Source organism: Rhinolophus ferrumequinum, chromosome 9, assembly GCF_004115265.2.
Source record: "Rhinolophus ferrumequinum isolate MPI-CBG mRhiFer1 chromosome 9, mRhiFer1_v1.p, whole genome shotgun sequence".
NCBI classification, from domain to species: domain Eukaryota; kingdom Metazoa; phylum Chordata; class Mammalia; order Chiroptera; family Rhinolophidae; genus Rhinolophus; species Rhinolophus ferrumequinum.
The window spans coordinates 68993004-69010370 of record NC_046292.1 but is presented as its reverse complement, the minus strand read 5'-3'; the positions used below and the strand labels follow the sequence as shown (position 1 = coordinate 69010370).

At 34.5% G+C, this 17367-nt stretch overlaps 1 protein-coding gene across 1 annotated transcript in view; it reads left to right on the top strand.

Annotated features, from left to right (window-relative positions):
• HFM1 (helicase for meiosis 1) overlaps positions 1-17367 on the top strand; it is a 133210-nt gene that overhangs the window by 49301 nt on the left and 66542 nt on the right. The window contains exons 7-13 of the mRNA XM_033114766.1: positions 6769-6839; positions 7289-7421; positions 8089-8240; positions 8821-8898; positions 9147-9296; positions 11554-11754; positions 11841-11929. Of these exons, the coding sequence (XP_032970657.1) occupies positions 6769-6839; positions 7289-7421; positions 8089-8240; positions 8821-8898; positions 9147-9296; positions 11554-11754; positions 11841-11929 (874 nt within the window). The remainder of the gene's footprint in view (positions 1-6768; positions 6840-7288; positions 7422-8088; positions 8241-8820; positions 8899-9146; positions 9297-11553; positions 11755-11840; positions 11930-17367) is intronic.

The window sequence follows — 17367 nt, the reverse complement described above, 5'->3', positions numbered from 1 at the left end:
ATCTTACAGTTTTAACTATAGTCTCTTTTTTTTCCCCAAATTTGTTTATTTATTTATTTATTTTTAGATTTTTTATTGGGGAAGGGGAACAGGACTTTATTGGGGAACAGTGTGTATACTTCCAGGACTTTTTTCCAGTCAAGTTGTTGTCCTTTCAGTCTTAGTTGTGGAGGGCACAGCTCAGCTCCAGGTCCAGTTGCTGTTGCTAATTGCAGGGGGCGCAGCCCACCATCCCTTGTGGGACTTGAGGAATCGAACTGGCAACTTTGTGGTTGAGAGCCCGCGGCTCCAACCAACTGAGCCATCCGGGAGGCAGCTCAGCTCAAGGTGCCATGTTCAATCTTAGTTGCAGGGGGCGGAGCCCACCATCCCTTGCGGGACTCAAGGAGTTGAACCGGCAGCCTTGTGGTTGAGAGCCCACTGGCCCATGTGGGAATCGAACCGGCAGCCTTCAGAGTTAGGAGCATGGAGCTCCAACCGCCTGAGCCACCGGTCCGGTCCTAACTATAGTCTCTTTTAAATTAATAATTTAACTTTGCATGCATACATAAGCTTTACAATTTTACACTCACTCCCCCATATTTATGTTTTTTGTCACTATTTGTATCTTTTTATATTGCCATCCATTATAAAATTATTGTAGTTATATTACTTTTGCCTTTTAACCTTTATATTAAAGTTATAAATGATTAACTAACACCATTACAATATTAGAGTTTGAATTTAACTACATATTTATCTTTACCAGTGAAGTTTGTATTTTCATACATTTTCCTGTTACTAATTAGCATCCCTTCATTTAAGCTTGAAGAACTCACTTTGTCATTTTTGTAAGGCCAGCCTACTAGTGATGAACTCCTTTAGTTTTTGTTTGTCTAGAAAACTGTGTCCTTCAATTCTCAAGGACAAGTTTGCTGGGTAGTTTCTTGGTTGGCAGTTTTGTCTTTCGGCACGTAGAGTATATCATCCCAGAACCTGCAAGATTTCTGGAGAAGTATTTGCTTATAGTCTTATAGAGCTTCCTTTGTATGTAACAAGTTGCTTTTCTCTTGCTGCTTTTTAGATTCTCTCTTTGTCTTTAACTTTTGACAATTTAATTACTGTGTGTTTTGGTGTTGGCCTCTGGTTGTTGGTTCGTCTTCTTTGATAATTTCTGGGCTTTCTGGATCTGGATATCTGTTTCTTTCCTCCAAGTTAGGGTCATTTTCAGCTATTATTTATTTAAATAACTTTCTACCCTTTTCTCTCTTTTCTTTCTGGGACCCTGGTAATGCATCATATCCGTATGATGGTATTCTATATGGCCTTTAAGCTATCTTCACTCTTTTTCGTTCTCTATTTTGTTCCTCTGATTGTATTAATTCCACTGCCTTGTCTTCAAGTTCACTGAAGTTTGCTTCAAGTTCCTTTCTTCCACTTGATCAATCTTATATGTTGAACCCCTCTATTGAGTTTTTCAGTTCAGTTATTGTATTTTTCAGCTCTATAATTTGTTTGGTACTTTATATTTTTTATGATTTTGTTAAAATTCTCATTTTGTTCATATATTGCTTTTCAGACCTTGGTGATCATCTTTATTAAAGCATTATTTTGAACCCTCTGTCAGGTATTGAGTTTTTCAGTTCAGTTATTGTATTTTTCAGCTCTATAATTTGTTTGGTACTTTATATTTTTTATGATTTTGTTAAAATTCTCATTTTGTTCATGTATTGCTTTCCAGACCTTGGTGATCATCTTTATGCATTATTTTGAACCCTCTGTCGGGTAAATCACTTATCTCTGTTTCATTAAGTTTGGTTTCTGGTTATCTTGTTTTGTTTGGAACATATCCCCTTATTTCTTAATTTTCCTTGACTCCCTGTGTTTGTTTCTGCACATTAGATAAAACATGCACCTCCCCAGTCTTGAGAGACAGGTTTCATGTAGGAGATAAACCTCATCAATCAACCTGGCGCAAAATCCTATTTGCCTCTCAAACCTTTGTGATTGTCCAAGCCACTGTCTTTGTTCTTAGTAGCTACCAGTAGTTGAGGATGTGTCAAGATCCATCAGTGTCCCAAAGGGGAGGGTTGCAGTTAGCAGTTAGATGCTGGCTGATTAGAAGCTAGAACCTCAGACAGCAGCTGAGAAAGTATGCACTTATATCCCTTCCTGGGAGAAACTGGAGGTGGGCATTTTGCCTGTCCCCTTTGTATTGAGCCTGGATGTGTACCTGCAGGGGTGTGTGTGGGGTTGTTCATGTGCCAATTTAAAAACTGCTTCTTAGGGGCCGGCCCGGTGGCTCAGGCGGTTGGAGCTCCGTGCTCCTAACTCTGAAGGCTGCCGGTTCGATTCCCACATGGGCCAGTGGGCTCAACCACAAGGTTGCCGGTTCAATTCCTCGAGTCCCGCAAGGGATGGTGGGCTCCGCCCCCTGCAACTAAGATTGAACATGGCACCTTGAGCTGAGCTGCCACTGAGCTCCCAGATGGCTCAGTTGGTTGGAGCGCTTCCTCTCAACCACAAGGTTGCCGGTTTGACTCCCGCAAGGGATGGTGGGCTGCGCCCCCTGCAACTAGCAACGGCAACTGGACCTGGAGCTGAGCTGCGCCCTCCACAACTAAGACTGAAAGGACAACAACTTGAAGCTGAATGGCACCCTCCACAACTAAGATTGAAAGGACAACAACTTGACTTGGGGAAAAAAAAAAAAGTCCTGGAAGTACACACTGTTCCCCAATAAAGTCCTGTTCTTAAAAAAAACAAAAAACAAACAAACAAAAAAGACTGCTTCTTAGATACCTTGAGACAATTGAAAATGAAAACACAATGACCCAAAATCTGTGGGACACAGCAAAAGCAGTCCTAAGAGGCAAATTAATGGCAATACAGGCCTATTCTCAAACAAACAATCTAACTTTACACTTAAAGGAACTAGAAAAAGAATAGCAAACAAAGCCCAAAGTGAGTAGAAGGAAGGAAATAACAGATATCAGAGCGGAAATAAATGAAATAGAGTCTAAAAAAATATATACAAAATATCAATGAAACCAAGAGCTGGTTCTTTTAAAAGATAAACAAAATTGATAAATCTTTACTAGACCCATCAAGAAAAAAAGAGAGAGGACCCAAATAAATCAGAAATGAAAGAGGAGCATTGACAATGGACACCACAGAAATGCAAAGGATTACAGGAAAGTATTAACAAGCAGTTATACTCCAACAAATTGGACAATCTGGAAAAATGGATAAATTCCTAGAAACAGACAACCTCCCAAGACTGAAAAAAGAAGAAACAGATCTGAATTGACTGATTACTACTAATGAAAATGAATCAATAATTAAAAAAACCTTCCAACAAACAAAAATCCTGAATTGATGGCTTCACAGGTGAATTTTACCAAACATTAAAAGAAGAATTAGTATCTATTCTTCTCAAACTATTCCAAAACATACAAGAGGAGGGAAGGCTCCCAAGCTCATTCTACGAGTCCACCATTGCTCTGATTCCAAAACCAGACAAAGATATTCCAAAGAAAGAAAATTGTAGACCAGTATCCCTGATGAACATAGATGTAAAAATCCTCAACAAAATATTAGCCATCTGAATTCAGCAATACATTAAAAAGATCATATACTGTGATCAAGTGGGATTTATTCCTGGGATGCAGGCTTGGTTCATTATCTGCAAATCAATTAATGTGATATACCACATAAACAAAATGAAAGATAAAAATCATATGGTCATATCAACAGATGCAGAAAAATCATTTTACAAAATCCAGCATCCACTTATGACTAAAAACTCTTGGCAAAGTGGGAATAGAGGGAACATATCTCAACATAATAAAGGCTATATATGACAGACCCATAGCCGACATCATACTCAATGGAGAAAACCAAAAAGCATTTTCCTTAAGATCAGGAACAAGACAAGGATGTCCACTTTTATTCCGTATAGTATTGGAAGTCCTAGCTACAGCAATCAGACAAGAAAAAGAAATAAAAGGCATCCAAATTGGAAAGGAAGAATTAAAACTGTCATTATTTGCAGATGACATGATACTATGTATAGAGAAAACCCCAAGATTCCACCAAAAATCTGTTAGAACTGAGAAGTGAATTCAGTAAAGTAGCAGGATACAAAGTTAATAATCATAAATCAGTTACATTTTTATACCCCAATAATGAACTATCAGAGAAATTAAGAAAATAATCCCATTTACAATTCCATCAAAAAAAAAAAAAAAACAAGAAAAGAAACCACCTCGGAATAAATTTAACCAATGAGGTAAAAGACCTGTACTTGGAAAATTATAAGTTGTTGAAAAAGATACAAATAAACAGAAGCATATACCGTGCTCATGGATAGGAAGAATTAACATCGTTAAAATGTCCATACTACTGAGAGCAATCTATAGATTCAATGCAATCCCTCTTAAAATACCAATTGTATTTTTCGCAGAACTCTAACAAATAATCCTAAAATTTATATGGAACCATAGAAGACCCCAAATAGCCATGCAATTTGAGAAAGAACAAAGCTGGGGGTATCACGCCACCTACTATAATATCAAATTATACCACAAGGCCATAGTAATCAAAACAGCATTGTACTGGCATAAAAACAGACACATAGATCAATGAAACAGAATAGAGAGTCCACAAATAAACCCACACCTATATGGTTAATTAATCAATGACAAAGGAGACAAGAATATATAATAGGCTAAGGACAGTCTCTTCAACAAATAATGCTTGGAAAACTGGACAGATACATGGAAAAAAATGAAACTGGACTACCTTCTCACACCATATACAAGAATAAATTCAAAATGGATTAAGGACTTAAATGTAAGATCCAAAACCATAGAACTCTCAGAAGAAAACATAGGAAGTAAACTCTCTGAGAATACTCTCAGTAATATTTTTTTCTTATGTAGCTCCTCGGGCAAGGGAAACAAAAGAAAAAAAATAAATGGGACTACATTAAACTAAAAAGTTTTTGCACAGCAAAGGAAACCATCAACAAAATTAAATGACAACCTACTGCATGGGAGATTTTTGCCAATGATACATCTGATAAGGGGTTAATATCCAAAATTTATAAAGAACTCATACAATTCAATACGAAAAAAATGAAGCAATCCAATTTAAAAATGGGCAGAGGACCTGAATAGAGATTTCTCCAAAGAGGACAAACAGATGGCCAATACACACATGAAAAGATGTTCCACATCACTAATCAACCAAGAAATGCAAAATAAAACCACAATGAGATATTACATCACACTTGTCAGAATGGCTATCATCAATAAATCAAAAAATAACAAGTGTTGGCTAGGATGTGGAGAAAAGGGAACCCTTGTGCACTGTGGTGGGATTGCAAAGGGTGCAGCCACTATGGAAAACAGTTTGGAAGTTCCTCAAAAATTTAAAAATAGAATTACCTTATGACCCAGCAATTCCACTTCTCTGTATTTATCTGAAGAAATCCAAAACACTAATTCGAAAAGGTGTATGCACTGCTATGTTCACTGCAGCACTAGTTACAATAGTCAAGATATGGAAGCAACCTAAGTGTCCATCAATAGATGATTGGATAAGGATGAGTTGGTACGTATACTCGTATATAATGCAATATTACTCAGCCATAAAAAAATAAAATCTTACCATTTGGGACAACATGGTAGACCTAGAGGGTATTATGCTAAGTGAAATAAGTTAGACAGAGGAGACAAATACCACATGGTCTCATTTATATGTGGAATCTAAAGAACAAAACAAATAAACCAGAAACAGACTCAGATGTAGAGAACAAACTGATGGTTACCAGATTAGAGGAGATTGGGGGGACTGAGATGAAGGGATTAAGAAGTACAAATTGGTAGTTACAAAATAGTCACAGGGATGTAAAGTACAGCACTGGGAATATAGTCAAAATATTGTAATAACTATAGTGTCATGTGGGTACTAGACTAATCAGGGATATTACTTCATAAATTATATACATGTCTAACCACTACACTGTACACCTGAAACTAATATAAAATAATACTGAGTGTCAAATATAATTGAAAACAAAAACAAAAACGAACAAATGTAAATCAAGAGACTGAATATGTTTACATAAATTGACTTATTTTTAATGTTTGGGAAAAGAAGAGCAGTGTGATTCATATATTGTATGAATAAATGGTCTCTGTGGCTGGCAAAAAAATAAAAATAAAAACTGCTTCTTTGTTTGCTGTAGTCCTGTGGAACTCATAAATGCAAGCCCTATTGGCTCACAGAGCTGGGTGTTTTGGGGACCTGTCCTGCAGATGGGAGCCTTAAAAGTTGGACACTAGATGTGTGGCTTAAACCCTTTGCTCCTCAGGGAGAAGGTGGAAGTTGGGGATTCCTTCCCAGTTGTATGGTGCTATGCCAGGGGTGGGATTTATGGCTAGAGTTGTCTCAGCCTTTCCTACCTATTTCAGTGTCTTATTTTCTCATTCGCCCAATGTATAGGAGCCACTCAATTATTTTCAGGATTTCTCTCAGAGGGAATTGTTCTCTGAGTGGCTGTATATTTGGTGGATCTGTGAGAAGAGGGAAGTTCAGGAGTATTCTCTATTGCCATCTTGGTTCCTCCTCTGTATCTGTTAATTCCTTATGATGTATAAATAGCAAATATTAAAGCCTAATCATTAAATATTGTCAGTCAATATTAATTTAACTTAATCTTTGAATTAAAATTAACCAATTTTTAAAGTTCCGAAATATTTGACTCCTTGATTTTATTCTAAGCGGCAAAATTTAGAAGTATTTTCAAAGAATTCCCATATTTCAACTATATACAGTCCAAAGCTTTTGATGATGTAAGTATTGTATAATTACTTACTTGTCTGCCTTTTCTTACTAGATTGTTTGCTCTATAAGGGCAGGGACTATATCACTTTCATCTTTATGTCCCCAGTGACATACTCAGTGACTGGTAAAAAAAATGTTTGTTAAGTGCATGCATGTGATTTTCATAGATGGGTTGGTATGTACCTATTAGGTTTATAAAAATTTCTCTGGTAGCTAAAGAAATGATTTTCTAGGCCTAGCATCTTACTTTGACAAATAAAACAAGGTGATAAATTATTAATAGTGTTATTGTTTGAGGGTGGTGAATCTAGAGCAAGGGCACAATTTTAATAAAGGTAGAGATGAAAATGTTGGCGCTGTTATTCTGTAGAGTTTTCCTCAGGCATATTTTTTAATAAATTGAGAATGTGAATGAAAAATTGTATATATTCCATGATTGATTAATTTTTATTTTTAGCTTCTTTACACAGATAGGAATTTTGTGATTTGTGCTCCCACTGGTTCTGGGAAAACTGTGGTGTTTGAGCTTGCTATAACAAGATTGCTAATGGAAGTTCCATTGCCATGGTCAAACATCAAAATTGTTTACAGTAAGTATTTGTATATTTTAACAGTAATAATTATAATAATGAAAAATCATTGAGGCAAAAGTAAGACATAAATTCAAGTTCAAGCAATAGGAATTTTTATTTGGTTTTCCATACATTTTTAATAAAGCATATCATTTTTGGTCTTGTCTGTTACCTTTAATTCAAAACACATTTTCCCAGAGTTGTAAATAAAAAGGAACATTTCAATTGAGAGTTTGGCTTTTACATGCTTATTTTTAAAAGGACAGACAAGATGAACAAATAAAGTCAAATATTTTGTAATTCTAAAAATTTCCGTAGGAACCTCTACTCTCTTTTCTTAGGTATGTATGTATTTTTAAATTTTTCGTCAAGGTAATTTATGCACATGGTTAAAAGTATCAGTTATCATAAAAGGGCTTATAATAAAAAGCAATCATCTCTTGCCGTAACTCACTTCACTCTTAGTTACAATTCCCTGAGCAATCACTTCGTTTTCTGTTTTTAGTTCTGTTTGGTGATTACCTCTTTATAACTCTAAATAAGATGCTTCTATTAACTTTTAGTTTATAAATATTAGGCAGAACCTAGATATGTATTTTTACTGTAATTTTATTAACCGACATTTTTGTGAAAATAATTTTAAAATTTCACTGACATTCAAAATAAATATCTTATATTGTTATAGTGGCACCAATAAAAGCCCTGTGTAGTCAGCGTTTTGACGACTGGAAAGAAAAATTTGGACCAATAGGACTGAATTGTAAAGAACTCACTGGAGATACAGTAATGGATGACCTGTTTGAGATTCAGCATGCACATATTATTATGACGACTCCAGTAGGTGTTATTTATACTTTATTATTTCCTTGGTTTATTAGAAAACATCTATTTCTCTTCAGCAAGAAAAAAAGTTAAAAGAAATACAAAGTAGAAGAATATGTTTGCAATGTAAAAAACAAACTAAAGGTAGTAGTTTTCAGGATATATAAGGAATGCTTACAAATCAATAAGCAAAAGAAAAACAACCAAATGGGAAAACAAGGCGAAAGGTATGAATAGGCAATTTGTTATTGTGGATACTTTGTAATCAGACTTGCTGCTTATATTCTTGTACCCAAATATTATGTATTACTGAGGGAGGACCTGATAGAGCTTACAAAAGGTAATTAGACTATAATTTTGAATATTTTTGGTTAAACTTAAAAATAAATGGGGGTTCAGTTTTTAAAACACTTGTAGGACTGTCGAAATCCTTAAAAAAATTTTTAATCTTTATATCTTTTCCAGGATACTTTTAAGATGTTAACTAAAATGTTGCCCATCATTTGTAACATGGCATGTTAAAATTTTATTGCTATCTAAATAACATTTTTTATAATCCCTTATCATATTAAAGCACTTGCATTTCTTTCTCTAGGAGAAATGGGATAGCATGACTAGGAAATGGAGAGACAATTCTTTGGTTCAACTGGTTCGACTATTTCTCATTGATGAGGTAGTGAACACATTATTTACTTTCAGAGATAAACATAAAAAGATTACTAGAATGGATAGAAAGAAAAAAGATTACTAGAATGGATAGAAAGAATCACGACATTTTCATCCAAACTATGTTTCTTTTATTATTTCAATTGGAAAATACTTACTTTCTTAAGGAAGAGTGTTAATATTGTTGCACATTTTAATTGATTAGATAGATTTTTATTTTAATAGCTAATGATTTTGTCTTGACTTTTTTCTTAGGTACATATTGTAAAAGATGAAAATCGTGGACCAACTCTTGAAGTTGTAGTCAGCAGAATGAAAACTGTAAAGTCTTTGTCTCATACTTTAGAAAATATGATTCCGATGAGATTCATAGCTGTATCTGCAACAATTCCAAATGCTGAGGATGTAAGTTAGAATTTTAGTCTATAAGATTTTTTTCATGACTAGTAAAATATTTAAGCATTTTAATCTTAGAGAAAAGTGAGGGTTGTTTTTTTCTGTAAATCACCTAATCAATTTAATAAGAATGTATGTTATAGAAAGTAATGGTTAGATTTCATAGGTAAGGCAGTATTAATCCCATAAAATTTGGTTGATTATTTTTAATAAAATATTTTTGGTACAAGTGTGTTGTCTGCTAGTATTTTAAAGCCTTAGTTTTGTGGGTTTCAGATACCTCATAATAACTTGACTAATAATATGTATGGTTGTTGTAACTAGCTGACTCTAGTTGTATAGCAGAGTATGGTGGAGAATAAAAATAATTGGTTAGATGATTACCATCCACCTCCCCCAATTCTACGCATTGTGGTAAGCACTAACAATCGATGCAAAAGTGAAAACATAGACCCTGCCCTTGAGGAGGATCTCATAGTTAATGGGGTACATGGACATGTAAAGAAATAATTGTATGCAATTTTATCTATATGAAAATATGTTCTAATTTTTTTTCAATTTTTTTTCAAACTTGAAAAATAGTATAACCTCACTCTGCTTTCTCACTCCTATTTACTTCTCAGCTTACTATAACATGACTTTTTCCCCATGCTACTTCTTAAAAAGTGTTTTCACAAATACCTGGTATATTGTCTAATCCAATGGAAAATTTTGCCTTTATCTTTAATGGCACAATTAATCATTTTTTTGCTCTTAAAATTACAGCTTGTTTTGTTCATTCTCAAAAATAATAGAGAAAAATTTTAAGTGTATACTCGTATAAACAACAAAAATTTAGTGTTTGTCTTTCCAGATGTGTGGATGGAATCATAATGTACATACTCTTTTATGACTCGTGTGTCACCTACAAATGTTTTTATGTCATTAAATATTCTTTAATACAATTTTGTGGTTTTATTATAATTTAATACCTTAATGCTGGAAGATTATTTCCATTTTTGGTATTGTAAATCATACTGAAAGTAATATATCTTTGAAAACATGATTATATCCTTAGGATGAACTTCTATAGTAGAATAACTGAGTCAAAAGGTATATAAAATTCTAAGAACATAGTGCTTTTGATAAATATTATATTCATTTACACTTTTACTATCAGCCATTTCTCTGTATTCTAATACTAGATAGTATAATAATGAAGTTATTAGTTATTATTACTTTTCAGTAGTTGTCAACTTTCTTGTTTAAAATGGTATCTTATTTAAAATTTTGTACTGCATTGATTTTTCCTGAAGTAAATATTTTTAATTGTTATTAACCACCTTAAGTTCTATTTTTGCAACTTCCCAGATTATGTCTTTTTTTTTCACATTGGGATGCTAAACTTTTTTTTATTGATTTGTAAGCAATAATTAAATATCCATATCCTGTAATTCTTGAAACTCTCTTCGCCCTTATGATAATCATTACTTCTGAGAAAGCTATTCCTCTTTTCTACAAGTCCTCTTTCTCAGTTTTTCCCTAAATTAAGATCTTTGTCATTGGCCTTTTGCCATTCTCAAACTGTGAATTCTTGTGTGATCTCATCCCTACCCATGATAGCTTGTTTTAATAATTCCTTCCTTTGCAACTAGAAACTCATTAATCCATCTCCCAGTCAAAGCAATGATCAGGTTCATAGCAGGGCATGAAGCCTGATTATGAAGCAGGCTATGTGAAGATAGGTGTTGCTCACCATTGCTCACTACAGTTCCAACTAGTGACTATAGCATTGAGTCTGAAATGTGCTTTTGGCACTGCCATCTTTCAAGTGTTATTTGTTCTTTGTTTAAAACTTGTCCACCCTTACCAATCTAAGCCAACCATTACTTTCTATTCTTCACCTAGTATTTAGGACAACACAAAAGTGTCATTCGTATCTAGGCATAGTTCTGAAAAATAGCAAAGAAGTTACAGTGATAGTGACAAGTTCAATTTCTCTGCCAAAATCAATTTTAATTTTGCTCTAGACTCTGAAGAAGGAAAATAAAACAAAATAATAATTAATTGGAAGTTTACCATGGTGAAAAGTGGGTATAATCTTGAAATACTGCTATTGATAATATTTACCAATATATCAATAGAATCGTGGTAAAGAAATATGTAATATTGAAAAAGACTACTTGATTAAATATTTTTATACTTTAAAGTGGTCTATAAATTGGATTATTTTTAGCCATAAAACGTTATTAGAATAAACTTTTAATGTATATATTTCAATTTAAAGATTGCAGAATGGCTTTCAGATGGTGAAAGACCTGCTGTATGTCTGAAAATGGATGAGAGACATAGACCGGTGAAACTTCGGAAAGTAGTTCTTGGATTTCCCTGCAGTAGTAACCAAACTGAATTTAAGTTTGATTTAACCCTCAACTACAAAATCGCCAGTGTTATACAAACGTACTCTGATCAGAAACCCACACTTGTGGTATGGACTGTTGATTGCTTATTTTTCAGTGTAATGTTCGGTTTTTAATATGACTCATACAAATATTATTCATTCATATTTTTTAGTTTTGTGCAACAAGGAAAGGTGTACAACAGGCTGCTTCTGTTCTTGTGAAAGATGCTAAATTTATTATGACTGTGGAACAGAAACAGAGGTATGGTTTTTCACTTTTTTCTTGGAGGTAGAAAGACTTACAGGGATCACCTAGATGAGATGAGGAAACTGGGTTCATTCCTTAACCTTTTCAAGTTACTTGACCTCTCCAAGCCTCAATTTCCTTATCTGTTCTTTCCTATAATATTAGTTTTGAGAATTAAGTTAGATAATGAGTCTTAGCGCAACTATGATCCTGTCTACTTTATTTCATAGCCAGATTACTTGAAAGATTATTCATATTGCTGTTTTCATTTTTTTACCCACTTTGAATCCAGCATCTGTTGTAATCTTTCACTAAAGGGGGTCTTGCTAATTGATCTCCCAAGAGCCTCTAACACATTCGATCACTCCCTCCTTATTTAAAAACTCTGAAGTCTGTGCTTCCATGATCGTCCTCTACCAAGTTTCTTCCTACTTGGCTGACGGCTCATACTCAGTCCCTTTTTCACCTCTTCTACCCAACTCTCAACATATTAACTCTTAAAATGTTAACATTCTGAGGGTTCTTTCCAAATTTTATTCTTTCTAATTCCACGTTCCTAGGTATTTGTATCTATCCCGTGTGTTCAAAGAATATATGTACACACATATCTATATATGTTAATTCCTAAATTTATATTTCTAATTCAGACTTCCATTTTCATCTCCATGTCTACTGTCCATTTGCCTAACTGACATCTCCAACTGTATTTCTGTGGGCATCTCAAAGTCATTATTCCGAAATAGAACTTTGGTTCTTTCTCTCAAACCAGCTTCTCCTTCAGTGTTCCCCATTTTAATTATACAATATCTCCCTAGTGGATCACGGCAGAAACCCATCATTGACATCTCTCTCACTTTCCTCCCCATCAGCAGTCACTCACTAAGTTCTATTTATTCTTACTTCTATATATATCTCAAGTATATCATTTTTGTTTACATCAGCACAGCCAAATCCCTAGTTCAAATCCCTATTAATCTTTTGCAGAATCTGTTGAACTCACACACACAGTATTCCTCTTCAGTCTATTATCTACATCGCAGAATGATTGTTTAAACTTGCAAATATAAATACAAGGTCTGACAAGTAAGTTCGCGAACTCATCCTAGAAAAAGTGCCACATTCCTCATTGCTGAATATCACTATGGTCATCTTCGAAGTACTCCCCTTGGGAAGCTATGCATCGACACCAGCGCATAGTTCATCCTTCAAAGTAATTTTGGAACTCTTTTTCTGGAATGGCCATCAGAGCTGTCATCGTATTATCCTTGATGTCCTGAATGTCATCCAAATGTCTTCCTTTCAATATTTCCTTTATCTTCAGGTAAAGAAAGATGTCACTGTGGGCCAGATCAGGTGAGTAGGGAGGGTGTCCCAATAAAGTTGTTTCCTGGCTAAAAATTCCCTCACAGACAGTGCCGTGTGAGCTGGTGCATTGTTGTGATGCAAGAGCCATGAATTGTTGGTGAAAAGTTTAGGTCGTTTTCATCTACCTTTTTCACGCAGCCTTTTCAGCACTTCCAAATAGTAAACTTGGTTAACTGTTTGTCCAGTTGGTACAAATTCATAATGAATAATCCCTCTGATATCAAAAAAGGTTAGCAACATCATTGCAACAAGTTCCCGAACTTAATTGTCAGACTTCGTATGTTAGTTTCCTGCCTTAAACCCTTTAATAGTTTCTTATTGTCATCAGGATAAAATCCAAAATCCTTAACATGGCCTTCAATAGCCTGTATAACCTGCATGTGATGTCTGACTAATTCTCCAGACTCATGACCTTGCTCCCCCTTTGCTCACTATCGTCAAGCCACATTGGGCTCTCTGTTTTGTGAATATGCCGAAATGTTACCTGTTATACAGGGCTTTCCTGCATTGGGTTTTCTTTGCTTTGAATGGTTTTTTACCTAAGTCTCATTCATCCTTCAAGTTTCACCTTTAATATCTGTCTCTTGGGAAGTTTTCTGTGATCCTCAGTTTTCCTTTATTTACTTTTATAGGTATTCTGTACTTTTATTTCATAGCACTTACTATAATTGTAATAAATACTCTTGTTTGATTGTAATTTTAATATCTGTTCTAATCATTAGATTGTAAACTTACTGAGGAAAGGAGGACTTACGGTCATCTTGTTTACCACTCAGTATTACCAGCAAGTCTCAGCAGAGTGCCAGCACATGGTTACTACTTAATGAGTATTAGCTTCTTAGTATTATTAGTAACAACTTTTAGGAATCAATAAAAATGTTTAGTGATAGACCTCACACTAAAATTGAATTGGATAATTACATGTGGATATGAGCAGATACTGATTTTTCTAACTAATTTTGGATTGAGAGGGTGTACTTTTCTCCACTTTGGATCAGATCAACTTTCCAATTATGAGTCTATCCTGTGGCTACCTCTGGTCACGTTGTCAACCCAAGATGTGTACCAAGCCTGGAGGACAACACCCTACTTTTCTGACATTCTTTGGCTTTCCATCCACTAAAAAGATGGATCTCTGGCCATTTAGTTCATGAACGAATTACCTATGTAGCCACCTATCCATACCCTGTGTACTATTTTCATAATTTTACTTCCACTTCAAGGACTTTACTTGATCCCCTTAGTTACTGCCATATGAAAAAAAAATCTCTAGTTTGTGAAGCATGTAGAGTAATGCTTTTATTACAAACATCAACAAAGCATAATTAGGCAATAAAATACAGTAGAGAGCCAGAGAGAGTGAGAAACCAACAAAGAGCTTACAGCCAAAAAGTAGATGACCTCTGAAAGGTGGATAGAAAGGGAGAAAGTGAAATTAATACTAAAAATGTAATCATAGCACAGATTTCTTTCTACCCATCTCTTTATTTTATACATCAAAGAATATTTATTATATGTCACAGTCAATCTTTGATTAAGAATAATAAACCATTGAATAGATTTTATTTGTATGTTCTGCTTTTGATGCATTCCCTGAGATAAGTGTAAGTGAAAAGGAATGGAATGCCATTTTGAGTTGGTGTGGACTAGGAAAAAAAACTACTGCTTACATCACTTCACTTTAACCAGTCACGTTCTAGCAACTCCCACAAGATTTCTTTTTGCCCATCAAGTCCCAGATTCTGTTACTAAGGTTTCTAAACCTATCTAACATGCCCAACCTTTTTGTACTCTGGTCTCTTTAGCTTTTTATTACATAATTATTCTATTGTATCAGGCATTTAAATAACAAGATATTTCTACACATTGAAATTTCTTGGTTAACTTCAGGAAGTTAATTGGTAGTTTTCTCAGTGAGAATGTTTCCTGAGCTTTTTGTTTTAATCAGAAGATTCTTTGGCTACTTACGGCTAGTAATCAAGCATATTGGGGAAATGTATGCATCCATTATTAGGTCTTTTTGCTGGCAAAAACCTTTTCTATAATCAAATCGTGATTGACAGTTTTCATACTAGTTGCCCTTGGTTTTATAACATTCTTGATTATTAATTTTCTAAATGTTTTTTTTTTTAACAAAGATGAGGTTTCAAAAACAAGTCGACCAGTTCATTATAAAACTAGCAGCAAAGTAAAACTAGAATTTCAAAAAAAGTATAGGTATAAAGAGGCTATAAGTAGCTGTGAGTTTGGAGCCTTCTACTTGTAGGGTGAATAAACAATTCGATCAAGTTGGGGTACGTGACATTTATTTAGAAACAGATGTGGCTGTCAAATAATGAGACTTACTTTCTTACTCATAAAGTAACTCTGAAGGGAGTTTTAAAAAACTTATGGAATTCTTTGTGTAATAGTGGCATCATTCACATAGATAACTATATAGCCTCCCAAAGTGAATACTTAATAATTAGCATTTTTGATCTAAACCTATCTACATGAATAAGGAACTAAAATAGGTAACATATAAGTACCCTTAATATGTATTCCATCCTCTCCCTTTTACTCTGTTGTCTGCTGCAGACAAATTAGCTCATTTTATTTCAGATAATCATTTTCTTACACAGAAGTGTATACCATAAATCCTTTTCTCATTTCTCACTCTTGTCTAGTTACTTAAGGAAAATTTCTTCTCCTTCAATTCTTTTCTTTTTCACTCTTTGCCTCCCCCCTTCTTTCTTTCTTTATCCACCTGTTTTTCCAGGAATAAAATGCTGTTATTAGATAGAGCACGAAGCTAGAGATCCAGATTTGAATTGCAGTGCTGCCACTTTTACTAGCTATCTACCATTGGGTGCATTACTTAACTTCTTTCAGCTTCAATTGCTTAATCAGTGGTGAATATGTGGAAATCAACTATCTGTCTCACTATATCATTGTGAGAGCTAAATAAGACACCATGTCTAAGACACCTACAGTGCGTAACACAAAGTTTGTGCTTAATACTAGCATGTCCTTTCCTGTTGCCCTCTCTTCATTATTATGAATCCTTTAAAAAGTTGTGAATGTTATATTAAAAATAATGCCTGCTAGCGTCATGTCTGCAACAAGGAAATGGAAAAACACTAATTTGAAGGTTCTTATACATAATTAAGAACCAACCCTACCAACCTACAAAATCTTCAAAAGTACCGAGAATTCCTTTTCAAATTGTCAAGAAACTCTTAACTTCCTCCTCTCTTCTAACCTAGATTTAAATGCCATATCTCAGAACACAATAAACAACTATTTCTTATTTCTATATTTTTAGGTTTACTTATTAGTGATGCAGCAGAGGTTTAGGAATTGTTATTCAGGTAAATTATGGGAGTAGACTTGTATTTTGACCCATGAAATAATCACCATTTGTAATGTTTTTTCCTGTGGAAAGTGCATTTTCCAAATTCCTGATTTAAAATTGAATGAACTTCAATGTTACATATGATAAATTAGGGACTTTTTTTTCCCCAAGTTTGTATCCTTTTTCCAACTTCTCCCTAGTTTCTCCCATTCTCAGCTCTTGGTAGCCACTTTTCTACTGTGTTTATATGAGCTGGTCTTTTTTTTTTTTCTAAGTTCACTTAGCATAATGCCCTCCAGATTCATCCAGTTGTTGCAAAAGGCAGAAGAATTTCCTTCTTTTCTAAGGCTGAATAATATTCCATGTGGTGTGTATATACCACATGTTCTTTATCCATTCATCTGTTGACAGATAACTTAGGTTGTTTCCGTACTTGGCTATTGTGAATAATGCTGCAATGAACATGGCAGTACAGATATCTTTTTGAGATACTGATTTTGTATCCTTTGATTATAACCCAGAAGTGGGATTGCTGGGTCATAAGGTAGTTCTATTTTTAAGTTTTTGAGGGACCTCCATACTGTTTTCCATAGACTGCACCAATTTATTTCACTGTTGGCTTCACCAACAGTGCACAGGGCTCCTTTCTCCACATCCTCGCCAGCACTTATTACCTCTTTTCTTTTTGATAATGACCATTGTAAAAGGTATGAGGTACATTCTAATTGTGGTTTTGACTTGCATTTCCCTGATG